At 41.6% G+C, this 26340-nt stretch overlaps 2 protein-coding genes across 7 annotated transcripts; one reads left to right on the top strand and one right to left on the bottom strand.

Annotated features, from left to right (window-relative positions):
* Positions 1–108: 108 nt before the first annotated feature.
* On the bottom strand, positions 109–4640 carry LOC129595228 (uncharacterized). 4 transcript variants are annotated; one of them, XM_055492158.1, is made up of 10 exons: positions 4520–4640; positions 2748–2822; positions 2540–2666; positions 1814–1956; positions 1672–1743; positions 1441–1594; positions 808–1168; positions 534–685; positions 270–355; positions 109–157 (listed from the first exon to the last, which is right to left on the bottom strand). In XM_055492158.1, exons 4-8 carry the CDS (start codon positions 1922–1924, stop codon positions 658–660), a joined length of 726 nt encoding a protein of 241 aa, XP_055348133.1. In that variant the 5' UTR covers positions 1925–1956; positions 2540–2666; positions 2748–2822; positions 4520–4640; the 3' UTR covers positions 109–157; positions 270–355; positions 534–657. The 4 variants fall into 4 exon arrangements, with proteins under 4 accessions (XP_055348133.1, XP_055348134.1, XP_055348132.1 ...); XM_055492159.1 differs by lacking the exon at positions 4520–4640 and adding an exon at positions 2907–3020; XM_055492157.1 differs by lacking the exon at positions 4520–4640 and adding an exon at positions 2934–3019 and having other exon boundaries at positions 1814–2062.
* Positions 4641–6201: 1561 nt separating this feature from the next.
* LOC129595175 (serine/threonine-protein kinase ATR-like) lies at positions 6202–26232 on the top strand. Of its 3 annotated transcripts, XM_055492095.1 has the most exons (23): positions 6202–6995; positions 7521–7838; positions 10001–10501; positions 10985–11336; positions 11532–11650; positions 14208–14480; positions 14824–15026; positions 15116–15238; positions 15696–16153; positions 16759–17101; positions 17558–17861; positions 18684–19001; positions 19428–19531; positions 19833–20154; positions 20541–20822; positions 21356–21640; positions 22067–22226; positions 22635–22982; positions 23370–23648; positions 24084–24390; positions 24790–24974; positions 25624–25834; positions 25894–26232. In XM_055492095.1, the coding sequence occupies exons 1-23, from the start codon at positions 6576–6578 to the stop codon at positions 25919–25921; spliced, it is 6243 nt and encodes a 2080-aa protein (XP_055348070.1). In that variant the 5' UTR covers positions 6202–6575; the 3' UTR covers positions 25922–26232. The 3 variants fall into 3 exon arrangements, with proteins under 3 accessions (XP_055348070.1, XP_055348071.1, XP_055348072.1); XM_055492096.1 differs by lacking the exon at positions 14208–14480; XM_055492097.1 differs by lacking the exons at positions 6202–6995; positions 7521–7838 and adding an exon at positions 9823–9925.
* The last annotated feature ends 108 nt before the right edge of the window (positions 26233–26340 follow it).

Here is a 26340-nt window from a genome sequence, read left to right as displayed (position 1 = left end):
TTGAACACAAAAATCGAGCACACGCGACGAACAGCATTATGGACATAAACAGTCTCCGGCAAGACAGCCTCCGCTTCCTGTTGAACATTCTGTACACTTGGTTCCCGATGCGCCGAGGCTGTACGGGCAGTACAGGTTCAGCCCCTGAACATTTCCCCTGAAAAAAACACCGAACCGTAATTCGAAATTTCCAGCAGCGGATACGCTATTATAAGTGAGGATTCTATAGTGATTGCAACGAATGCTGATGTGTCAGTGTAACAACTTACGGTGTGCAGTAATTGCAAACATAGACACCGGATCCGCTGCAGGTAGCTTTGCCGCATCCAATTAGGGAGGTTTCCGCCCATATTAGCTGCAAATGATTAATACAGTAAGATAAACGATCATGCATATACTGATATACATATTTCAAGTACCCTTAATCCGACTATATACACCCTAGAACACCAATAAATACGATTACTTGTTTTCTGTAGCTGTTATACACTTGTACTCGTAGATGCCTGTCCTGATGAAATTTTAATGCTCACCTGCGTATAATGGCCAACCTTGGTACCATCATTAGTAGTGCTGCAGTACGTGAAAACTGCAACTTCATTATACCAACCATCCACCGCTGATTTCCATGAGTCGAAGGTACCGCTTCCATCGAATCTATTCTGACCGCATCCGCCGGGAAAACCTTCGCAGAACGAACCAGTGACCATTTGCCAGTTACCGACTAAGCTGACAATTTTTACACGAATAAAAGGATGCTCGTATGCACATAAGCCGTAAAATTAGGTTTAGGGAAACAATATGTACCTGGTTAATTCTTTTCGGGCCGTATTAGCATCATGAGCATTTACGCTGGGGTTGGTGCACTGATTGGCCCATGCTTGGGCGCTACTGGCCAAACATGGATCCCAGGTTAACTTTCTCATATTTTTTGCATTCACACCGCGGCGATAATTATTGTGCCAGTCCACGATGTTGGTAATGTCGGCGGCCATCACCTGCGACGCGGTGATGGGATAGCCCAGATCGGAGGGGTTAGCCGTGCAGGTGGTGGGGCCGGTGTAGGTGGGGCTGGTAGCCGCAGCACAGGTTTGGCTGCCGGTTCCTGTGCCCGTTCCAGTTCCTGTTCCAGTGCCTGTGCCGCTGCACAACGACGATGTACATGGAACTACGAAAAGATTGTGAGTATATATCATGCCCAACAAACCAAGACAAAATGATATCTATGCATGTTCATTTTTCATATTACAGTACATAGTGCTTTTAGTTTGGTTGCTCGTGCTAAACTTAAATAGTGTCGCATATATAACTTACAATTAGTTTGATGTTGGCTTAGGTATTTTAATAACAATAAATTTCTATCTGAAGCATTTCGTTTGAATACAAATTAGGTTTGGATTAAATAAGATTTTATTGCTATGGTTTTGGAATTTTCCGTACCAGTGTTACATGTGGCGGTACACTGGTACATTAAGTTCAGCAGTTTACAGTCGGTTTGGCTGATACTGTTCTGCCTGGGAATGCATGTAAACGGTGACTGAATAGTAAACGCGGGTTGTCCATTGGTCAGTGCAAAGTCGCTTGGTTGATTGTGCTGCGAGAATTAGAACCAGTCAAAATGTGTTTCGGGTAATCATTATTTAACGTTGCTTACGAAATTATTGCGCATACCGTTACACTGCAGTAGTCATAAGGAAACATGCCCCAGAACGCTTCTGCTCCGGCGTATAATCTATAGGCATTCTGAAAAAAGAAATTGCAGGTGTTATTGTGTTTCTGATTTAAAAAAAATAGATTTTCACAGCCTGCGTACCGTATTAGTTAGCATACTATCGGCTGCCACAGTAATATAGTTTCCACGATCTCCGCGTTGATGTTCATTGCGCTTGCCCATCGCGATGGTCAGGTATTTCAAGACACACATTGGATTGCTGCTGCATTGTGCGGCATCGCGAGCTACAGTGATGAGCTGCTCATTGAAATTGGTGGTGGTCAATAAGTTTGTGTACAGAAAAAAACTGGAGGAGTACGACCAGGAAAACTGGAGGACTACGACTGTGAACTGCAACATGCAACAGTCCAGAACGGCCGACCAATACACGATATGAAGCCAGCTATCATACGGTTATAATACTCCATGTAATGCCAGCACTTGAAAAAGTATAGAAGTATTGTAAAATTCTGTTTTATGGACTGATGCATGGACTGATGCATGCACTACGCAAAATTGTGCTGTCAGTGTAAACAGTCCATTCTGAAGCCACCAGATCCTCCAATAAACTAAAACTAAAACCAGACTAAACTAAAACCAGATCCTCCAATTTTTATCATCGTTTACAACAAGTTTTGCCAATATTTTTCTTAAAAAGCTGCCTTTTTGTTACAACTATTAGCAAAAATATTAAGATCGAGCTAGTTTGTAATAAAACATTTTGCTGATTTTTACTGAGCCAGCTAAAAATAATAATTAGGATCATGATGAGCATGATAGTGTTACATCTGGCATGATAATAAATTAAACACATAGCACAACGCAAACCTTGTAGCGGTGAACTTCAGATGATATTCCGTGGTGGAGCAGTCCACTTGCACCAAGTTGACACAATTAGGTAGCGAGCTTGTAAACGACGCTATCGCATTAGTAACAGCCATCTGTTCCGCTTGTGCTGTAAAGTCAAAATCTTTTGTCACTTGACTGTAAGCAGCTATCGGATATGTCGAATGAAAGAAAAATAATTTTTGTGTACTCAATATGGAATCGAGGCAATATGGAATACGATTCTTGTCCCATCGTGAGAAACGCGTGTCCACGTTAACAGTTCCTGTCCAAATCAATGTAAAGTGCTATTAAACTTTCACGATAACAAAATTTATCCGATAGAATATGCATATATGCAGCGACATACGTATATCAAATACCAATGCAACTTTACCGTAACAAAAACCCTCAGTCAGCAGCCAAATTAATAAATAGCTTAAAAAGGTCATTCTTGTAAATCAAAACATAAGCTATCACACACGCCACTCCTTTCAGTGCTGCTCCTCTACGGTGTCTTTATATGCAGATTATTTTTTATGGCAGTAAAGAGTTTTGTTTGTCGCTGAAATAATGCCAGGGAGCCCCACAAAATTTGCTGCATTCGCATAATATTTTTCGCCAGTTTGGAGAAATCTTAAGTTATGACTGCCCTGGAAATGAATCGTCATTTTACAGCTTCTCCAGCCTACGTCGTACTTACGCATCTTATCGATAGTTCTGCATAGTCCTGGTCCTTCAGCTTTAAGATGACATTATGTAATACTTCTTAAAATATACAAAATAATATTACATAAACATGATAAACTCTTTATCTCTTTAAAAGTAATATGAAGTACTCTTGATGTACATGCGGACACTGGGCAGTGACCAATTTGACGTCATCCATCGATCACTGTACGTGTAAAACACAGTTCAGACGTAACGTGTGCCTTTGCCATTTTTGCGGTAATACAAACACATTCTTGTCCATGTTGCAGAAACATGCCAATTTGTGAGTGCCACTTGAAATTCGACGCTTCCGTTCAGAGTTAAGCGAGACAGCTCTTATCAAGCACGCTTGCCTAGACAGATATTATACCTGGATACCGTTTCTCGAGAAATGCACGGGTCATTATGGCCGCGCCGTACCGGCTTTAACGACATATTTATGTCATAATTATTATGCTTACTAGGGTGAATAACAACATGCACAGCCCACATGACCTAATTGCTCTCGTTTGAAAGCCGGAAAACCGCTGAAAAATGTTAACGGGAGAAAAGCGGTGATTATGGGATACTTGTAATAATAACTGTCTGGCGCCTAAGTAATCGTTATTACAACATCGGCCGTGGTGGAGCTCTGGATTTGCGCATATTCGTCAGCAAACGACTTTATAACTGGACAATATGTGCATTGGGATAAAGTTCTTGCGTAAACAATAACTTAAATTTTCCGTAGCGTTTGTATATTCTCTCTCTTTAAACGTTTGCTTCCTGAATAAATTTTGTAATGTATTATCCATCGACACAAAACTAGCAGGTTTATTGTATGCCGAGGCTGACCACGTGAATTTTGCGTCCGCTGCAGAGGTACGGGTAGTTGTGCGGTTAGTGTAGTTGTACTGACGAGTCTAATTCTCCTCTCAGCTCATGCTTGGTCAAAGGCATAGTTTGTTGATCTTTAATTTGAAGAGAATAATATTTTAACAAAACAGTTACTGTAATTCTTTGCATAATCCTTCGATCAGTGGAGAAGGTACCGGCGCTGCCAAGCGGTATGCAACGCAAACATGAATCATGATAGCGAAAAAACTCCAACCCTTAACCGAAATTCGGGATGATCAATCTTGCAGACAGATGCCTGCTTTGTTTCCGGTGAAAATGCTTTTAATAACCCGTACTTTACACTACACACACCGTATACGTACCATTACCGCCATAATATTCACTTTACTTGCAGTGTTTACATAGCATGCAACCTCAAAACTTTTCAAGCATAACCTGCGCAATTTGCAGTTGACTGTACTCCTTGACGAGCAATAATTCAATTGCTCTCGGAATTTACGCGATGCCCAAACTCCAGATTGTCCTGCTTTAAGTTGTGATATTCAGTATTCACGGCATGCACCCGCGTCCCCATAATTCCTTCCTCCGAGAGCATCAGAATCCCAAATCATATCCACCGACATAATCACCTACTACACATCACAACCAGGTACATTACAGATCACATCTGTTACGCCATCCGTCGCATATGCATAAATTCTTGGATTTTATGCCCAGATATTGATTTCGTATATACATAAAACAATGGGTATTTTGCGAAAGTATTTACAGGATTTTACGAAACATTTACAACAGAGCTTAACCCAGCTTAACTGAATATGTTGAATATGCTGCACCCCGTAATCAGCAGTTAGTGTGTCACATTTTTACTTGGCGAATTTCCCGGTATCTAGGAAGAACGGTTCGAGAAGGCTGTTGACAGCCCTGTTTATTGAATCTTCATTTATAAGGGCCTTGTCAGAACATATGGTACCCGGCGTCGTCTGCCTACAGTAGTTCGAAATTTTTTATTTGAAAAACCAAGGCACACATGTATCACGAAAAGAAAACCATTACAAGCAAGCGAAAAAGCTATACTTTCTAACATCCAGAGCTCATTTACAAGGTAGCTTTTCCGCTTCGCCAATTGTGCCCATAATTGACGCCGCATTGCCTCGCTGTATCTCCAATGAGACTCGCTGTCGGGCGTCAATACGAGCGCTGGAAAGTTGCCCGATTTCCAGCCGTATTTGGTGCAGCGGAACCACATAATTATGCGGTTATACAATTATATGATGCTGCTGTTATTGATGCATATGTACAGTACCTTGAATATTGCCCGTTGAATATCGGATTCGGAAACTTCCACATATGGACGAGGGCCGCTATTCTCGCTACCATACGTGAGCTATCCTTTCCAGTTTAGGTGTAAAAGCTGTAATAGGTTATTTAAAGTTAGACTAAAGAAAGGGGCCCGGTAGATCGTATCAGTTTCGTCAACTTTCGTGTACATTCTCTGTACCATAGATAACAATCATAACACTGATAAGCGCGGGGGCAACCGCGGCACGCGCAGGGCACGATAAAGTAGCGAAGTATCGTAACATCCCACCAGACCACATGTTCCGGGCAGTAGGCGCCGAAACACTTGGGCATTTGGGACCAGACGCCTCTTGCACGACAGCCGAAATCGGGAAGATAATACGACAGGAAACAGGCGAGATACGGGAGACAAGCGTCTGCGCCAGCGTTTCAGTATCAAATCCAACGCGGGAATGCGGCGTGTATCATGGAAACAGCTAGTACCGGCATGGGCTAGTTTAAATGAACTGCTGTCTGTTTCTGCTGGCCGATGAGGCTGTATAATGAAGTACAGTATATCTAAGATATACTGTACTTCAACAAAAAAATTAAAATTGTGACTTCTGTACCGCCAATCAAACTAATACGACGTAGACAACCGATTCATACAACGCTGTGGTACTCGTAAGGACAAATGAACCGCGCACAAACTATACTGGAAATGGCAATCAGCTGCAATGGAATTGGATATCTATCATGTTCATGCGTGCTCCGCCAAACTTCCGGTTCCGCCACAATAATAGCGCACGAACTTGACAAGCATGATTTTTCTTTTATTTTCCGTACCTACAACTTCACATTAGTCCGTCCAACTCAAGCCTCGAATGGAAATTTTACAAAAATACTATATATATAGCAATAATTCCCTTCCTTTCCCCACGCTTCAGTAGCAGTATTTCAGAGTTTTTGGTTAGTTCATCATGTATCGTCATGTGACTTGATTCAAGATTTTTGATTCGAGCGTTTTGAAACCTGCAGTAATCAGTAATCAGAATCTACCTGTATTGATGCAGTGTGGTACTGTGGCAGCATCCACTCTTCGAGGCATCCTGAAAACCTGGTTTTATTGTCAGCGCTCGGACATAGTGCCAACTGCGAGCAGCGATCCACGCCACCTTCAGGAAGCTTGAGTTTTCTTTCCGTATCGATCATGGCTGCAAACGGGATGGATTGGTACGAGCATCCTGTTGATCCCGAGGACGTCGTCCCCGCCGCGGCCGTTTACGACGGACCAGTGGCTGATGCAGCTGTGAACGGCGCTGACGAAAATGACAGTTTAGTGTGGCCTGATGAACTGGATCGTTCCTTCGGGTCCCCGATGACTGAGGAAGAACCTGTGGCTCAGCAGGCACCAACGGGAAGTAAGAAGAGTCCCGGTGCAACCAGTAATCCCCAGACCAAGCATCCGCAGAAAGTGCGCGATGGAAAACGCGCATCGTTGGCAACTGTCAGTCCCAACCATCCCTCGGAATCGCGGAAGACCGTTAAGGCGTTTATTGATTCCGCGTGGGATGCCATCAGGATGCGCGATGGGGTTCTGGCCTCCTCCAGTGTCCTGGAACTCTACAAGGTATGGAGATAGTTTTTTTCACGATTTTTAGTGATTTTAAAATATTTTTCTAATTTATCCTGAATTGGAGGCTTTTGCGTTAATAATTTATTTTCTGCTGCTTTTCTGTAGTTTGAGTATTTTTCGCCGTCTGTTTAAAATTTTTTCTTTAATTTTTGGAGAGTTTGAAAATATTTTAGCTGTATGTCGTTCTTGTTTTTTATAGAAGCATTGTAGGAAAAAAATACGAAGGTGGAAATAGATCGAGTACGCATTTTCCTTGCAAAAAAGTGGGGGAAAATCGAAATAATTGTTGCATTTATGAAATTTGTTCGGAATACTTCAATTTTTGATGCCTGTCTTGTTTTCTTTTGCCTGCTGAGTAAAAGTACTCATACAAAATCGGAAACTGATTGAATATAACATCTTTCGAGGAAAATCGCAGTATTATTAATTTTTTACATTACAGTTTTTATTTTTCGTTGCGTTAAACTATATCAAGATGTTTTAAATCGCTTTTGAGTTATGAGATTCCAATGATCGCAGGAGTTGCGTAAATTAATGGAGCGGCCAAATACCCGGGAAAGCATGGTGAAAATGATTCAGCAGATGGTCGCGTTCCTCCCTCCCATCACCGACTCCTCCATACCCGACCGGGCCAGTGTGATGAACGCTCTATCGGATTTTTACCATCGCTACAGCGTTGAAATGTCCGATGGAGTGGCGCGAGTGGAGATTACCGACGAGATACAGCGCGATCTCTTAGATATCTTGAGATTCATTATGCCCTGCACCCATCCCGATGACAATATGACGGGACAGTATGAAGTCCTCCTGGAAGCACACTTCTCCGAAAATCCCCTGGTCAGTGCTAATTATATGCGTTTCGTTAATTTTTTAATTGTACAATCTGAACACATGGAGAAAAAATCAGAAAAATAGTTTTGATGAAATGCTTTGACAGAAAAGTTAGGAACTCGTACGTAAACGAAAACTAGTAAATATGGTAAATCAAATAAAACCAGTACAAATAAAATTAAGTACTTGTTTGTGATTGTGCATGTGATGCAAATTAAAAATTTAAACGTAACTAACAACATATATACTACAAGTATCGGTCGCGCTAGCGCGCGACCAGTTGTGTTCGAGGTATGGAAAAATGAAAAAAATACAAACTATACTTCGTACAGGCGGTACAGCAATAAAAAATATCTTGAGAAATATTTCAAATATAAAACCCCAGTGAGGCCAGCTACGAAAATATTTTAAACATGTGGAAATGCGGACAGTTTTCAAGCTTCCCGGTTAAATTCGACCAGTTTATAAAAACTGAAAGCCTCCGTAATTTTTCTTTTTGTTTGCCTTTTTCACGGTTCTTTTTCCCGTTTTTAATGTAACTTTATATTGCAATTCTAACGAACTGAAAACCTGTATTTTTTGGTACGACAAATAATATTTAAACGGTGATAAAATGGATGGATGGGATCATTTACACGATGCCCATAAAAAACCGTTCAGCCGATATTTCAGCGCAGAATTAATGGAAACTTGTGGGAAACAATTAACGGTTGCCCAAGGTGACCTCGCAGGCTGCGTGTAAGACTGTAAGATTTTCAGCCAATCAGTCAAGCTCTTCAGTAATTATTAAAATAAAATAAATACATATATTATATTAGATTTCGAGCTTAGTGAATACCCAAGCTACCGCCAGTACTCTGTATTACAGAGCAACGTAGGTTAGTGAATGACCAAGCTACCACCAGAATTACAGAGCCGCTACGTGAGTGAAGACGGTAAACGGGCCGCGGGCCGGCTTTTAGATATTTAGAAATTAGTTCAAAATACATATAAATTGGACAATTTAAGCCGTGCGATATTGAGATACTCAGATTTCCAGATATTTTTAAAATTTTGAAACTCTGGAGGCTCAGAAAATTAGAGGTAACGGCCCCGCTGCGCGGGCCGAGTCGAAATATTTAGAAATATTTAGAAATTCTGGAAATGTAAAAGCTTTGGAGCCGATTTTTATTAAATTTACAGTTATTTTGAGGTAATCAAACGCATCTAAAAACATCTTAAGGGCTTCAAGAATTTAAAAAAGTAAATTTAAAAGTTTGATGTAATTTACAATTTTAAATAACTATTGTTTAGGTTGCTAAGTTGCAAAACCTGTATTTGCTCATTCGAGATGTTTCCAGAATTTACTGGAAATTTCTATGAACTTTAAACGCTAAGTACTGAAAGTTTAAAAGGGTTTTTGAAAACGTTCCGGAAACCAAAATTTTTTTCCAAGCAGCAGGTAGGAAGCTTTGGGAGATGCTGGATTTTATAAAACTATCAAAAGCTTCACAAACGGAATCTCGAATTAGGAGATATTTTCCAAAACCAACAACCTTTAAGTACTAACAACCTTTAAGTACTACCGCTTCTAAAAATTTTTTTAGACCTTCTCGAAAACTTAGGATTTTTTTAAATATAAAGGTAGGAACGTTTGTGCGATGCTCTATTTTATAAAATCATCAACTTATTGAAAAAATCAATCTTGATTTAGAAGATAATTTCCAAAAAATAAGGACGTAAGGATATATGAATCTATTGATAACATAAGTACCTGTGAGTTTTACTGTATAAATTATAGATGTGTTTTCCGGTTATTCTTTTTACAGTTTTGAATTTGCTTGCAAGGTTAATTACATTTTAATTATACATTTTAATTATAGCGTCCAATGAAAATAATTAGAGAAATTGTCGAAATGAAACTCACATGCGTGTAGTGTGTAGTTGCATAACTGGTCGATTAAAATCCACTGCTACTGTACAAGATGGTAATGAAGGTTTTCAGTACGGTATCGAAAGCAAAAATAAATCGTTCACAATAATTTTAATGAGAAATGTTAAATCAAAGACTACAAGGAGCGCCGTTTTTTAAATAATTTTCTCACTGGAGAGAAGTATGCGGATCAGAGTACTGTATCTTAATGCGAATTCATCGGCTGACGTTTATTCACCTTGTTGCTCATTTGCAGGTGATGGTATCGGCTACCCAGTGTCTGACCTTCCTGGGGGAAGTGCACAAACAACCCCTCCCCCGCCTCTTCGCCGAGAACGCCCCGCTGTACGGCGCCGTCTTAGCCGTGATGTTCCTGGGGGAAAGTGAGCAGGACATCAAGACGATGGTGACGACGTGTCTGCGCATGTACCGCTTATCCGGCACGGTACAGGACTGTCTGCGGCTGTTGACGCCCTTTCTGTTCAAAGCCCTGCTGCTGGACGGCTCTGAAGAAGCCCGCGAGGAGATGCGGCATCTGGCGCGGGTGTATGGCAGTTCGCTGGAGAAGCATCTGTCGGAGTTTCTGGAGCTGTTTCTCCCGCAGCTGCTGGTGGATGCGCCCACTCCGGAGGTGCTGGAACGCGGATTGAGTATTGTGGAGGAGGAGACGCACCGCACGCGGCTGGATCTGCTGGCGGCGGAGAATCACTGGGTGTACCATAAGATCTTCCTTAATCTCAGCGAAAAACCGGATGATGTAAGCGTGTAGTCTGCCAACTATTATTTTCTATTTTGTAATCGTCGGCGATTTCTGTCGTGTCTGCTGTTATTTAACTTTGCACTTTCAGTTTCTTCATCTTTAAATGTGTCTTTTATTAATGGGATCGTATGAGAGAAGCAACCAGTCAATTCTTATACTTAATATCATTTTTTAATTTTAATTGTTTTGCTGTTTTTTTGAAGTTTCAGGTGTTTCGTTTTAATTTCTTTAATATTTTTTATATCTACTTGCTTTATTTGGTATTTATTATTATTTTTGTCACGTTTAATTTGCTTTTTCATTTGAAATGGAAACAGCAAGCTAACCCGTCTAAGCGCAATGGCACTCGTCGTGTACAAGTTCTCAAAACTGCTGGTTACATGAGGGCTGGCGTAGTATAAGGGTTTCATCCTTTTGAGAATTCCATTTTGGGCTTAACCGACTCTTCTTATGATGTAATGGAAATTAATTTGCTTGTAGGTGATGCGGGCCATCCTTTTTCTGGCCAACGTGCAAGGCCACCACTTCGACACCCGGTCAGAGGTGGATCTGGACGCGCTGGCCTCCTACATTGAGCCGCGTTTCCTGGGCTTTTTCTTCGAAGCGGACCGCGTCTTCAAGGACCCGGAGAGCAGTCTGAAGGCCCGACGGAAAGTGCTGCTCAGTCTGGCCCAGTTGATCAAGTTCATGGGACCGCAGCGCACGTCGGCGGTGCGCAGTAAATTGCTGGCCACCCTCAAGACCGTCTTACAAACGGCCCCGGTCAAGTTGCAGCCGGCCTGCTTCGACGCGTGGACCGCGTTTGTCGAGACACTGGAAGTGGCGGCGCTCAGTACGTTTTTAATTTAAATTTTTGAATTTATGTTATTAATTTTTGATGTATTTTTTAAATTGTAAGTTAAAATTTGGATACGATTGACGTTATGAATAATTAAATTAAGTAAAATAATAATTAAGTAATAATAATATTATTATTAATAAATTATTAAATTACCTAAGTGTTTGTATGACTGTTATTGATTTGCAGAACCCATTCTCTGTGAGATCGTCATCATCATTACACCGTTTGTTCACACGTGTTGCGCCCAGGTGGTGGCCTTGCTGGAGCATCTCGTCCGACAAGATAAACTGCGCAACCATCTGCCGGTACGCGCTGCTGTAATTTGGGCTGGAATTCGAACAGTCTTGATCTGTTTTTAAAAAGGATGGGAATTAAAATTGGTCTTAACTGTTAAGCAAAATGAAATTTTAAAATTTCAGACGCAGGGAAATAATCATTTTTACAGTTTTTTTTCGAAGTTTTTTGCTTCTGCGCATTTGTACATGTATACTTAAAATATAGGTGACTGCTATGCGCCCCGACAAACCGGGCGCATAGATTTTGGCTTTGCGCCCCGACGTCCGGGCGCACAGAATTTAGCTTTGCGCCCCGATTTTTATTTTCGCCGAATGAAATCTTCGAAAGTACAGGAAGGTTCAGTACTATAGTCATTTGTTACTAGTGCATACTCTAGAATGGAGCAACGTCGAATGTACGTCGACTTGTTTTTGTCATGGAAACAATGTTTAACTGCATAAACAAATCAAAAATACATACACTGCGCGGCAAACGTTCTTACTGAAACTCTAATACAACGTGAGATTTCAAACGGTACTTCGTTTTTGTGGTACTACATCTCTCGCCTCGCACTTCCCGCAATGGCACTTGCGAATCGCAATCCATCAGAGGATATGCAGTTTTTTACATTACGTGACCTCGAGTCATATATGGAAGAATATATGATCCGAACGAATCAAATATTTGTGAAGGGGAAAAGGGTGGACATTTTGCGGCCAAGTGATCGATATTATGTCACCTTGCGTTATTCAAAAATAACTTACGAGTGTATCCACTACGGGGAACCTCGTACGCACAGAAAAGAGTCAAACCCTACAGTGCGCCATAACCAGACTTCACTGAAGCTAAGCTTCCCAGTCTGCATCGTAATAAAAATCGTTCGCGCGGACACTGCTGCCTGGCTTAAGTTTGTCAATATTCCTGGCGAAAAGTACACTCCGCTGCACGAAGGTCACTCGCACGAGATCAGCAAGGAAATGTTCCAATTGTAACCGCAACGCCGGAACCTGTCGGAAAAAGAGAATGCCAACGTTCAAGAAATGCTGAAGACCGGAGTCCCGGCTGCCACCATTGCCAAAGCAGTCAATGATGGCAGATCCTCTACCAATGTCCCTGGCAGAGTAATTCCGAAAACCATTCATAATATAGCCACAAAAACTAAGCAAACAATGCGGAAAGGGAAGCACGAGGAAGAGGTGGTTGAAACGGTCATTCAAGATCTTCTTGCAGGCGACGAAAAAGCGATCGTGGAACCGGTTGTAGACGAAGATGGCCGACTGGTCATGCTTTTCATTCAGACCAGCGGCATGCATGATATGATGCGAAAGTACCCAGAAGTCATCTTTGTTGATGGAACATACCGCATAAATTTCGAACGGTACTGCATGTGGTCAGTTGTGGTAATGGACAGGGATGGTTTTGGACAGTGCGCAGCGATCGGCTTTTTGGCAAACGAAACTGCTGACATTATGCGTAGCTTTTTTCACACTTTTTGGAAACACAACGAATCGTCAGAACTGTCGGCTGTATTTTGCGATCGTGTTCAACATGTCCAGCCCGTGTTCAACATGCGGGATCACTTTGTAACGTTTAAAGCCGACCCTGTCTCCAAAGTGATCTACCTCTTTGACTCTTTGGGTTGGCAGCCGAGCCCCTGGATCCTTTTGCAAATATGGACACTATGTGGTCGAGAAAAAAACATCACAATTACCATGCCCGCGGTACCAAAACAGGCGGCCGGCTCAAACAATTGTGCAGTATACTCTTGTGCATTCGCGCTCGACACTATCCGTAAAGTGAACCCTCAGAACTCGAACTATTAAAGCGAAACTGAGTTCCGTTCCTGGCTTAAGCAAATCATCGAAGAAGAAAAAATTACAAACACTCCGAGGAAACGCGGCGTATTTAACCATGAAGTCACATCGCCGCCGAAAGCGCCAATCGTTCTAACGCAGAAGGAAGCAACACAGCTCCGAATAGATTTGAAGTGTCCAATAAAGGCCGAATTAGAGGAGAATGCCGCTGGTTTACCATTCATTTCTTTTAATTAGGACCGCTGATTTACCATTCATTTTTTAAACTAGTGCCGCGCGCATCTTCTGTTTCAGTTTTCTGCAACTGATGCTGGCTACGAACAAAGAAGAGAATAAGAAAACGTGCTTTTACTAGCGCATTATTTCATTTATGCAAAAATTCGGTGCGCCCGAATATCGGGGCGCAAAGCCAAATTCTGTGCGCCCGGACATCGGGGCGCAAAGCCAAATTCTGTGCGCCCGGTTTGTCGGGGCGCACAGCCATTTCGTAAAATATATGCCTTTTTACGTTGTTTTAGTGCTTTCTGAAATTGTATAATGTAAAACTTTCGTATGATTCTGTGATATTTTCTCACAAAAAATTTGTTCTGTATCTAAGCATTTTTAAACGCACAACCGCCTATTACTCTTTTGAATCTGAAAGGCATTTGATTGACGTTTGGAATGTTGACAGCTCGATTTTCGTCCTAGCTGGCACGTTTTCGTCCTTATTGCACGTTAGTGTCTGCATCTTATATGACTGTCTCTCGACGCATGAAGCAATTTTTGACAGGATCTCTTCGTGATCCCCGACATTCCGGAGCTCAAGTTCGTGCGGGATATTCTGGCGCAACATGGCGGCTGGTCGCCCAAGCAGGACGGTTCCCTGGCCGAACAGCTGGCCGAGGCGATCCAGAGCATCAATCCGGAAGGCAACGCCGGCCGCATCACGGCCCTGCACAGCCTGACCCTCCCGCCCACCGCCAGCAATCTCCTGCGCATCCCCCATATCGAGGCCAAGCAGTACGCGCTCAAAAAGCTCAAACTGCTCATCCGCAATAACCAGGTCGGTCGGTGGCTTACCTTATGGTTAAGCTGCCGGTTTTCACCGGTTGACAACCGTCTCCAACACTATGACAATGTTAACTGGGTGGCATCGTAGAAAAAGTGGATTCTAAGCTTTTTATTCAGTTCTCTAACAGTTGTCAGTGATCGTTCAAATATCCACTGAACAAAATGGCACAACTGACAGATTTCAGTGAAAATTTTTTTCCGCTTTATTAGATCGCAAAACTCACGACAGCGAAACTAGCAAAGATATTTTACTAGGTGCACTACAGTTCATTATGTCCCAAACATTATAGTGCAAATATTTTTATTGAGCATTAGAATAATGGTTTTTTTTGTAGGAGAATCTGTACACGTTGGTGTCCAACTCCGATCAGCGCCAGCAACACTTACAGGCCACCTCGGGCGACGTACAGGGTCAGCAGGAGATCGTCGTCAAACTGTTGAACGCCCTGGTGGCCGGGTGTCGGGATGCACATGTGATGGCGGAGCGGAGGAGTTTCGCCGAGGTGTTGGGATGTATTGGTGCCCTCGATCCCGATTTGTAAGACGCGCAGTTTGTCATTTAAAGTTTTCGCTCGAAATGTGTATCGATAATAGGAATAAAATAATCTGCGCTTTTGTTGGTAACAGTGTGGAGATTCCTGAGCATTGTGATACCGGCAGCCGACTGCTGTTCAACATCCACCAGAAGGAGTTTGCCTGCAGTTTCTTGAAAGAACTGGCCAAGGGCTACGTCACCGCCGAGAAGACCTCGTAAGCACAAGGATGGCTTAATTATAAAAAATTTTTTAGTAATATGTTAGTCGATACTCGATATGTTAGTCAACACAAATGATTATTTGTCAACTATGGAAAGCACTGACTGATTGATAGTTACAAGAAATGCTCGTAAAATAATTTCACGTGATTAACCATTGTCGAATAATAGAAAATGTGAAAATTACGAAGTTAAAATGGTTACAAATAAACATTCGGAAATCAAAATAGTCGTGAAATAATTATTTTTGATATAATAATTACTAAGGATTGCTTTTATTTAAACCTAACGACTCACTGCAAAATAAATTGATTAAAAAATAAACCAACAACAAAAAGAAGAACCAATAATATTGAACACAAATTATCCAAATAATATCAACAGAATTAATAGTCGATGATAATTATTGTGAATGATTATTTCGCTAATTCAGTTGCTTGATTTTCCATACAGCATCCAGGACCACTGCGGCTTTGTCATCCAAGAAGCCCTGAAATTCTACCATCTGAACGAGGACTACTATTCCACGCAGGATTTTGACACGGAACTGTGGGAGCTGTTGGGACGCGGGCAGGACTACCGCGAGACGCTGGAACCCTTCCGCAAGACCAAGTACACGTACGCCGATGACGAGCTGACCCAAACGCAGTTAGCGGTCCCCAGCGGGAGCACCGCCGGAGTGCCGCGGCCGGTCTTCGGGACGCAGGGCGGCGCCGCGTCGTTCAGTATGTGGATGCGCCAGTGGACGGTTAATCTCATCGATAGCATCAGCTGCCAGACGGAGACGGCCAACTTCTTCCGCAAATGCGGCAAATTACTGCTAGACGATCTCAACCGCTGCGTCATCCTCCTGCCGCATATTGTGGCCTATCTGCTGCTGTTTGAGAGTCCCCCTGTGGCCGATAGTATCAGTATGTTGCACTTATGATATATGATATTGTTCATTCTAAGTTTGATTTAGAATATTATGGATGGATTAATTAGAATAAAAATTAAGGCAGAAAATTAAACACAGACACCTATTTGTGAAAATCAGTGAAGTAAATATTTTGAAAATCGGTAATTGGGATTCTTATGGGAAGATTAAATTAAACTGTAAGATCAAATCGGACTTTGGTTAACTTTATTTTGTTAGTTAATTCAGTATAAATGAATTACTTAATTTTAGCCTGATCTTAAAAATATATGGTATTAATAAATTATAATAGACATATAAAATATGAAATTGGTTTAATGCAGCTTAATGCAGTTTAATTGGTTTAATCAATGTGAATAAAATGAGACAGTAAATCGCATTTTGCATTTTCGGTATATCACGAATTTTTGCCTGATTATACAGTCTGTAGAAGTGTACGGGAATTGATTCATAATAAATGCTCGTTGGTTAAAAATTAAATGGGAGTGTAACCGAATGTTTATCGGGGAATAACACCAATTGAATTTAACCAGTAAATCGTACTACTAATTATTTAAACTAATTTCTTTTTATTATTTATAAAATGGATGCCTTATTTAGGGACGGAAATTGTGACAGTCCTGGAGTCGCACGAGCGCGATCTGCATTTGAACATGCAACAGTATGCGACGTACGCGGTGATGGATTTGCTGGATTTCTTGAATCAGTTCAGCTACGACAAGGGCACGGTGACGTATGTGCGCCGCGAACGGATGCACTTGGCACCGGAGGCCGCCAGTGCGACGGAATGCAAGAAGCTGGTGACGCTGCGCATCCGCGACTTCCTCGGGTCCATCTCCGAGGAGAGCATGGCCAAGGCCTGCTTCAGCTGCGGCACCTACGCCAAGGCCCTGCAGCACTACGAGAACTTCATCCGCCAAAAAGATTCCACCATGCTGCAATGGTAAATACGTGTAGCTGTGGTACAAATCTGTATTTTAATATTTCTCTGTATTGTGTAAAATGCAAGCTGCGCCTGTAATAATATTGATAGTACAGATTTACTTACATATTTACTTTCAATTTTTTTATTTGAGTCTTATATCAAAGAGATTGAAAGTTGATTGAAATTAAACTCAATCCTAATTAATTAAACGTTTAAATGGTTTGAATATTTTTTGTAGTTTTTGAAATACTTTCAAAAAATTTTTGCTGGCAAAAACAAGTTAAACTTTACTTAAGACTTGCGTATTTGATATTTTTGCTGCTAACCTTTACAGTAAAAAAGGTCAATGGTACTAAGCGTGAGAATTTATTGGTGTACAAGAAATGAGAATTTACTGGTGTACGGAGCGGATCGAGAAAGCGCAAACGAAAAAATAATCGATTTAGTGAAATTTCCGGTTGTTTTGGTACGTAGGCGCGGTAACCAGGAACAGGTGGACTTCCTGCAGACCATCTACGTGTCACTGAACGAGGCGGACGGTATCCGCGGCGTCAACGACTGCCGCACGAGCGCCCCGTCCATCGAGGATCTGGTGGTGCGCCATCGCAGCAGCGGCGCCATCCAGGACGCCCTGACCTGCTACCAGCAGCTGGTGCAGGCCAAACTCACCGAGGACAGCCCCAGCGCCGCGGCGGACTTGGCCTTCTACAACGCCGAAGTGGCGCGCTGTCTGCTGGATTTGGACCAGCCGGCTGCGGCCATGTCCTTCTGCGACGGGGTCAGTGCAGATTTCCAGTCAGTATTTCTTTTGGAGTTGATATAGCAAGTTATTATGATTGATGTTGAATAACTATTTAAGCTAGGAAAATGTTAATTATTTAATATTTATTGAAATAGGTCTGGAATCATTTTAGTAAACACCGTCAACGAAAATATTCTTGATGTATGTGAATGAGGCCGATGTTTGTGGTTTGGTTTGTTGTTTTGGAATATTTGCCTATTGATGTTTACGCATATATAAAATCAGTATTTAAAATGGTTTTTAAATAATCAGTATTTAAAATGGTTTTTTTTTAAAATGGTTTTTATAAGTAAATAATTCTAAGCGTATTTAACGAAGAGCTGGGAAATAATTTAAACATTCTCAGCAGTTGATTGCCAGAAATACTTGAAGCACTTTTTATGTGTTTTCCACAATAAAAATCATTATCTTTTATTTGCAGTATTTACCCAATTTTTTACTTTGCTTCCCAGCAATGTCGAGAAAATTTTATCGATTAATGATAATTTGTTGGCGCAAAAATTAAGATGAGCCATTTGGCTTAGAACAATGTCCAACATTATATTATAGTCTAATTACAGTGTACATTGCTTAGTAGCCGATTTGCAGTTTTTTCCAGAGGTAAGAGGAGACCTGGGCACTACTCTACGATTTTGTACAATACTTGTGAATAATATACATAGTAAGTAATATACAGAGTTGTTTTTAAATTCCGATGCAGAATAAATCGTGCCGTTCCTTTTATATTTCGGAATATATTAAACGGAAATTAGGACAAATACGAAATAAATCTATTGATGCGTAACCTGTGCTTATTAGTTACTGGACGACAATGCCGACTGGATGGGCGAACTGAACCCGTTGCGCATTGAAGCCGCATGGAAGCTGGCGGAGTGGGGCGCGCTGGAGCGCTATCTGGATGATGAAAATCAGCGTTATGTAGCCTCCAGCAGCAGCCAGTGGAACGTCGGTGTCGGGCGACTGCTGTTGGCCGTGAAACAGCAGAGTAACAGCGTCTTCTGGGAGGTGCTGCAGGATCTGCAGGGCTGTCTGATGGGGCCCATCTGTCAAGCCGGCATTGAGACGCAGGCCTATCACAAGGCGTACGATCATCTCGTTCTCCTACATGTTCTACAGGTAGGCGACTGGTTCATCCCGATTTCAACCTAATAATCAATACGTGAGCAAAAATACGTAAGAAGTTCTTTATAGAATTAGCTTGTCTGAATCCTTAATCAATTTCAGTGCAATATTAAATACTAATTAAACTCCATTAGAGTTTAATTTGATCGATACTGTAAATTTTGATCGAAATTCAATTATTTAATCTTTTAAGCTGAACACACCAGTGCGAATTTCCTTGTGGCTGTGTCACAACAAAGTAAAAGTAAGGTGTTCGCTTTGGCAGCGCGTTTCGTTCATTATCTGAAATTGAATAATATGAAATTTGTAAATTAAATTAAAAATTAAATCGAATTATTTGCTTATTTCGGTAACGTGTTCGTCCTGTGTCTGTCATTTAGGGATATCTGTGACCGTTGCCATTTAAACATTTTATTCTAGGAAATCGAAGAAGCAGCAATTACATGGTTCGGCATCACGCCCGATCCCCAACTGCAAATCATTCCCAAGACCTCGGGCCAGCTGTTGGTCGAATGGGGCTACCGGTATGTCACTACATTACCATATTTAAATAGATAAGATCATTTATCTTTGTATTTACTTTCTGCTAAAAATTTTAGAAAAAATATTTGCAGTCTTTCGATTCATAAGAATTTTCAAGTTTTCTGTTGACACCTGATGGGGACGTTAACGACGAAAGTGGCAATGTACTACGATGTTTTGGGCTTTACAAGAAAACTGCAGATAAATGTCGATTAATAATGCCGTGTGAAACTATTGGCGTATGCGCGAAGGATGTAATTATTGTTGGCCGTCAGAGCAGTTTTTTTCTGTAATCCGTTGCAGTATGGACAACGTGCAGCCGTCCTACAGCAACATGCAGCGCATCCTGACGGTGCGGCGTCTGCTGCTGGAGGCGACGGAGCGGGCAGATGTGCGGATGGAGATGGGCATGTGTCTGGTGCAGAACGCCAAGATGGCCCGCAAATTCCACCATCTGCAGACGGCCTACAGTCTGGTCCTCAGCGCCATGCCCCTGGTGCCCATCGACGCTGCCCGCGAGCACGCCAAATTCCTCTGGGCCAAGGGGGAGCGCGAGGCGGCCATTGATTCCCTGAAACGGGTGGTCCAGGTGGAATCGTTCGCCTCGTTGGATAAAGGCATGCAGGTAGGGGGATATACATTCGGTTGGGAAAAAATGATCTATTTAAACGTTTTTTCGTATTAATACAATTTTGTGGCGTATTAAAATGGGGATGTCTTCGTAAAAAAATTCTTATCCTTGTTTGTGGTACCAGTAAAGATATTCCTCGTGTAAAAATGCTTATACAACTTTTTGGACCCACTTTTTGGACGACTTTTTTATTTTTGCAAGTTTTCACAATCCTAACTTTCGTGACCGGGGTATTAAAAAGATTTTTGTGTAAAGTTTTTGCAGTTTTAATTTTATCCGGCATTTTGTATTACATTGTAAGCCAGTTATAACGCTAATTTTGTGATACACTGCTCTACGATATCATCGTGTTAACCCATCGTTAATCGGCGATTCTACAGGCTCGAATGAAACTGTTGACGGCACGCTATCTGGACGAATCCCAAACCGTCTCGGGTAAAGAGCTGATGGACCGCTACAGCGATGTGGTGGTGTTGGCGCCGGAGATTGAGAAGAGCCACTTCTACCTGGGCCACTACCATGACCGGGCGCTGGAGGCCATGGAGAAGAACGCCGGCGGCGTGTCTAACGGCAAAACCGGCTCCAGTCTGGAGGAGAGGGGCAGCCGCACGCCATTGGAAGAGCGGCCGGTCTGGGTGCGATTGGAAACCGAAGGCGAACAGGTGCGGCTTGACTTTTTGCCGTTTTATTATACATGTTTTCAGCTGTTTAAAAAATGGCACAGCAACCGTAATCGGTAATACTGTTAATTCTATCGCATGGGTTCTTAATTTGTACGTGATTTCTAATTTTTCTTGATTTAAAATGCCGAGAAAGTTTATTAATATCGATGTCCATTAATGTTTAGAAAACGTTAGTAATGCAAAAAGAAATTAAATTGACCAAAAAATGATTAAAATTAAAATTGAACCATGAACAAAAATTGATTGAAACTGTTTGGTTGGCGATAAAAAATGGATAAGTTTTCGCTTTATTTTAGGAGAAAAAGTAGAAGTAATTCATAACAATTTCCGAAATTATTTAATAATAATTTAAGCCCTTGGGCTTGGATAGCATAAAGTGGCAATATGAAGTGGCAATATTCTACGATTTTTCGTTACATCAAGTACGTATGAGAAAATAGGTTTTTGTTTGACTTGATTGGTATTGCATATCATTCATTTAATAATCGGAAATGGTTGTGCTGTTGTGGCAGATGTTGAAAGTGATGAAGGAGTATATCAGCGCGTTGTCGCTTGGATGCCGGTTCATCCATCAGTGCCTGCCGCGACTGCTGGGCCTGTGGCTGGACTTTGGCGCCGCCTACCAGAAGGTCTGCCAGATGAAGCGCGGAAAACTGCAGTCGCCAACGGTGAAACTGCAGCAGATCTTCGAGGACGCTCAGGCGCAGATGCGGCGGGCCATCAAGGAGATCCCCAAGTACGTCTTCCTGGTGGCCTTCCCCCAGCTCATCTCCCGCATCTGCAACATCAACGAAGAGGTTTGAATTATTTAATTATATATTCCGATTACTAGGCAGTGGAGCATACTACAGAATAAACTGAAAAATGTTTTAATTTGTAAGACTTGCCCGGGTTGTCCCGTTAATCTGCATTAGCGTCGAGAAAGTGAGGGTATTTTTGGCTCTGGTAAATAAACAACCTTTCGCTTTGTTTAAAAGCAAAAAGAAAATTTTTTAAATTCTTATATTATCTAAGTTATGTTCATACCCGAACCGGGTATTGTAACTTAACAAGATTAATGACTTCGTAATATTGTGCCAGTATTCTACGATTTTTCGGTAATGTTTCAAGAAAACGTGGCTGAAGCTGAAATTATGGTTACCTGCTAAATTATTGACGCATGGGAGTTTGGCGCCGCCTACCAGGAAGCAGGAAATGTGTGGAAAATGGCCGTTTTTTTGCAGGTGTTCGTACTGCTGATGGAACTGATCGTGACCGTCAGTCGGCAGTTCCCGCAGATCGCCATGTGGCATCTGGCGCCGGTGTGCCGCTCCAAGAAACTGACACGCAATCGCCGCTACAAGCGTATCATGGAATACATGAAAATGGACAAGAACAACATCGGTATGCGGTGCTCCTTTATATTCGACAATCAGTGGGTTAAATTAAATAACTGAAGAATAAATAATAATTTTGAATGAAATATACATTAAAGTCCTGTAACAATGTCATTAGGGATAAAAATAAATAAGTAAAAATACCGACGAAATGTATGGGATAATTTAAATAAAAAAATTGAAGAAGAATGAATTATTTCTGTTAGAATAAATTCAAATAAATTAATTCTGTTGGAATAAATTCTGTTGGAATTTAAAATTAAAAACGCCATTTTTTATGGGATAAATTAAATAAGTAAAAATACCGACTCCATAAGTGGGAATAAATTCGAATTAATAAATCAAAAAAGTGCAGTGAATTAAAGAATTTAAGTAATAAATGGATGATTTATTTGCGATATTGTACACTTGCCAGATGTCAACCGGTTCTTCACGAAGATGGAGGAATTTCTGGAGCAGTGCGAGATGCTGTGCAATCTGCAGGTGCCGGGCCGCGCGGACACGGCGCTGCTGACGGAGTTTCCCGAGACGAAGCGGCTGGTGCGGCTGTTAGAGGACACCAGCTGGCTGCATCCGCTGCTGCCCTTCCGCGCCTTCATGACGCCGGCCCTGCTCAGCAGTCGGGTGGGGGGTGGACGGGAGGCGATGGCCAGTCACAACGCCTTTCCCATGCAGCCCGTCACCATCTGCCGCATCGAGAACGATTTCTCCCTGCTTAATTCGCTGCAGCGTCCTAAACGCATCACCATAATCGATTCGGACGGTACGGTATCTGTTATTTGTGCAAATAAAATTTTATATTATTTTGCCCATGTTTTTATTTGCGTTTTTCTTGCTTATGATTGATTTTCATGATTAATAAAATATTATATCTCGATCTGTGTATATATATCTGTGTATATATCTAATAATATATTTGATTTAGATTGTATTTTTATTTCTGCTTTTTATACTGACACGGTAAATTCATCTTCTTTAAATATGCCGCTTGGAAATATTTAATTTGCCTGTCAGATTTCGGACGTACATGCCTGAAGTTTTGCCGGGTAATTAATTCTGAAATGATTTTTTCTCTTCTTATTCATTGTGGATTTACTCATATTTTTTACTGAATTACAGTGGAATTTTTGACTGAATTTAATGCCTATAGGTCGCAGTCACGATTTGCTGCTCAAACCCAAAGATGATCTGCGGAAGGATTCACGTTTTATGGAACTGGTGGAGTTGGTGAACAAGTATCTGCGGCAGAACGCCGAGTGCCACCGGCGTCAGCTGCACGTGCGCGGCTACGCCGTGGTCCCGTTGAGCGAGGAGAACGGCATCATCGAGTGGGTGCCCAATGTCCGGCCGTTGCGGCAGATTATCATGGAGGGCTACAAGAAACATCTCAAGATTGACCTGCGCAACAGCGATATTGTGACGTTCAGCGGTATGCAGTTAGGCATTTACAGACACGAATCAGTACATGGATTTTATGGTGCTTCATTTAGTGATACTCAAGTAAACAAGCCTGTCTTATTTAATCAATGCGAATTTAAATCAAATAAATCAGCTTGGTGGGGGATTAATATCTTAAATTTTTTCTAATTAATTTAACAACTTATTGGTCGATTAATACTCTGATAATTAATTTAGCCGTTTTATTTGATTCTTAATTATTACAGTATTTTCTCCCATTACAGTAATTCGCGTAGAAAATAACTGATAACGGATACGGAAGGCAGTATTATTTTAATTTAATGACTTCATTGTGTGTTTTATATGTGTTTATTTTTAATTGTTTTATTATTCATTTTTATGATTTTTAATTTATTTATCTGAATTCAAAGCGGATTTCTCAGCTGCTTATGTTGTCTGGTTTCAGCCAATCGTTACGCACCCATCGAGGAGCGACTGCGTCTGCTGGACACCATGAACGCCCGCTACAAGCCGGTGCTGCATCTGTGGCTGTCGCGGCAGTTCCCCGAGGCGTCGGTGTACTACGCCAGTCGGCTGATGTACGCGCGCAGCTGCGCCGTCATGAGCATCGTCGGCTACATGATGGGATTGGGCGACCGGCACTGCGAGAACATCATGCTGGACCAGGCCACGGCACTCACCATGCACTGCGACTTCAGCTGCCTCTTCAACAAGGGCGAGGCGCTGGACTGGCCCGAACGTGTCCCCTTCCGGTGGGTTACGGTACATTGCTTTGCCAGCGCCTTCTCGATGTTGGCAAACATAATTTTAACAATAGTTGAATATAAAATTTGATTTTACTTTAATAGAATTTCTGTTTTTGCTGCGATGCGGCACATTTTTGTTGATTAATTAACTACTTGAGTGACGATATGGGCCACAGAGCACTCAATTTCAAAGCATACTAAAGTGTAATAAATTTTTTTAAGAGCTTTTTGTAAGAGCTTTTTTTTTAAGAGCTTTTAAATTTTTTAAAGAGCTTTTTGGAAAGCTTAGCACATTCTGTTTTGTAAGTCAGAATAATATAACTGAATTCTTCCCTGATGCGCGGAAATTGCGGCGGAATTAAATTAAATTAATGTGTGTGTTCGACCGATACTTTGTTTCTTTAGACTGACGCAGAATCTGGTGGACGCCATGGGTCCGTTGGGTGTGGAGGGCTTCTTCCGGGAAGCGTGCGAGCTGACGCTCAGCGTCATCCGCGAGCAGAAGGCCTCCCTGATTAGTGTTCTGAAGACTTTTCTGTACGATCCGCTGGTGGAGTGGCAGAGCAGTGGATCCGGCGGCAATAATCGCAGTACGTTCAAAGTTAAAATGACTTTAATTGGGAATAGAAACAAATAGCAATAATTGCAAACACTGGTACACTACGTATTAGTTAAAATTTAATCCTTAAAAAACAACCATCCACATCCTCTCTCGGGTTAAAATTCTATGTGCTCAAAACAGCGGTTAAAATTGAAAACAGATCGTGCTGTGCACGTTATGTAGTGTGGAATGTAGTGCAATGGCATTTACTTTGTCTGTTAAGCCATTTGAACTCTGGTTAACAGTGTGCATTGATTACAATGAACGTTTAATCATTGGATGTGTTAGTTTTTGGTTAAGTTTTTAATACGTTCATATACAAAATATTGGGGTACACGCTCTGACGCGTAATGCTCATGTGTGGCCGTATTTCTTTAATTTAGTTTCATTAGTCGCATTTATTTAACTACGTGTGTATGGATGCTCGGGTTGTTAGTATTTTGTTTCTTAAAATTTTTAAATTAATATTTTTGTACACTAATTATTTCAATAGTTTTACGATAATAAATGCGTTATTTAATTCCTGATCAAAATGTTAGGAATTTGCGCTAATTTTCTGTGCATTAAAAAATTTACACTGAGCACAAGTACATAAAACGTCTAGTGCGTGCAGTTACATGTGATTATGTCATTAACAGATGAGTCGGGTGAGACGCAGAATCAGGACGCGGTGGAGTGTCTGGAGCGGATCCAGCAGCGCATCCACGGCCACATTGTGCAGCTGGATCTGGACAATGTCGGCACCGGCAGCGGCAGTTTCGCCGGGCGCCAGTCGGCGGCGCTGTCGGTGAAGGGCCAGGTCTCTTACCTCATCCGCGAGGCCACGTGCCCGCGCCTCCTCTGTCAAATGTAAGAAAATTCTCTTCTGATCAGGGCGTTATTGGACGAATGATGTTTGGACTTTGCAGGTACGTTGGCTGGTCGCCGTTCATGTGATGGAATGGGAATCCTTCGCTTACTTCTGGTTACTTTTGATCTGTTTTCTTTTGCTCATTTTGTACTAATAAATCTCATTAATTCGCTTTTTAACCGGTTTTTAAAGGTTTTTTTTTATTTGCGACTGTTTTTATTTGTCTTTTTGGATGGGAATTTTGTTAGAATTTGATAGGTCTTTCGATAGGTTTTGCTCATTTTCACTACACTGTCCATTAAAATTGATTAAATGGTTAAATTGTGGAAATTAGTCGGTGAATGAGTGCACCCTAGTTTAGTGCCTAGCGGCTAGCGAATCTGTAACACGCGCAATTTGCTTTGTAATTTTTAGCACTGAAACCGAACGACGAACGGTTTGAATAAGATTTTTTCAGTTAACTAGTTAACACTGGTTTTGCATCTCGCCGAATGCACTTAAACAC

Source organism: Paramacrobiotus metropolitanus, unplaced genomic scaffold, assembly GCF_019649055.1.
Source record: "Paramacrobiotus metropolitanus isolate TYO unplaced genomic scaffold, Prichtersi_v1.0 Parri_scaffold0000075, whole genome shotgun sequence".
Lineage (NCBI taxonomy): Eukaryota > Metazoa > Tardigrada > Eutardigrada > Parachela > Macrobiotidae > Paramacrobiotus > Paramacrobiotus metropolitanus.
This window is presented reverse-complemented; position numbering and strand designations above follow the sequence as displayed.

Bases quoted from the DNA above. Each gene is read 5' to 3' on its own strand.
- LOC129595228 (XM_055492158.1), bottom strand. From the start codon at position 1,924: ATGTGTGTCTTGAAATACCTGACCATCGCGATGGGCAAGCGCAATGAA. The intron at 1,744-1,813 runs GTACGCAGGCTG...TTCTTTTTTCAG, and splicing joins ATAGTATGCTAACTAATACG to AATGCCTATAGATTATACGC. The intron at 686-807 runs GTACATATTGTT...CGTTCTGCGAAG, and splicing joins GCCCGAAAAGAATTAACCAG to GTTTTCCCGGCGGATGCGGT.
- LOC129595175 (XM_055492095.1), top strand. From the start codon at position 6,576: ATGGCTGCAAACGGGATGGATTGGTACGAGCATCCTGTTGATCCCGAG. The intron at 16,154-16,758 runs GTATGTTGCACT...TGCCTTATTTAG, and splicing joins CCCTGTGGCCGATAGTATCA to GGACGGAAATTGTGACAGTC. The intron at 19,002-19,427 runs GTAGGCGACTGG...ATTTTATTCTAG, and splicing joins TTCTCCTACATGTTCTACAG to GAAATCGAAGAAGCAGCAAT.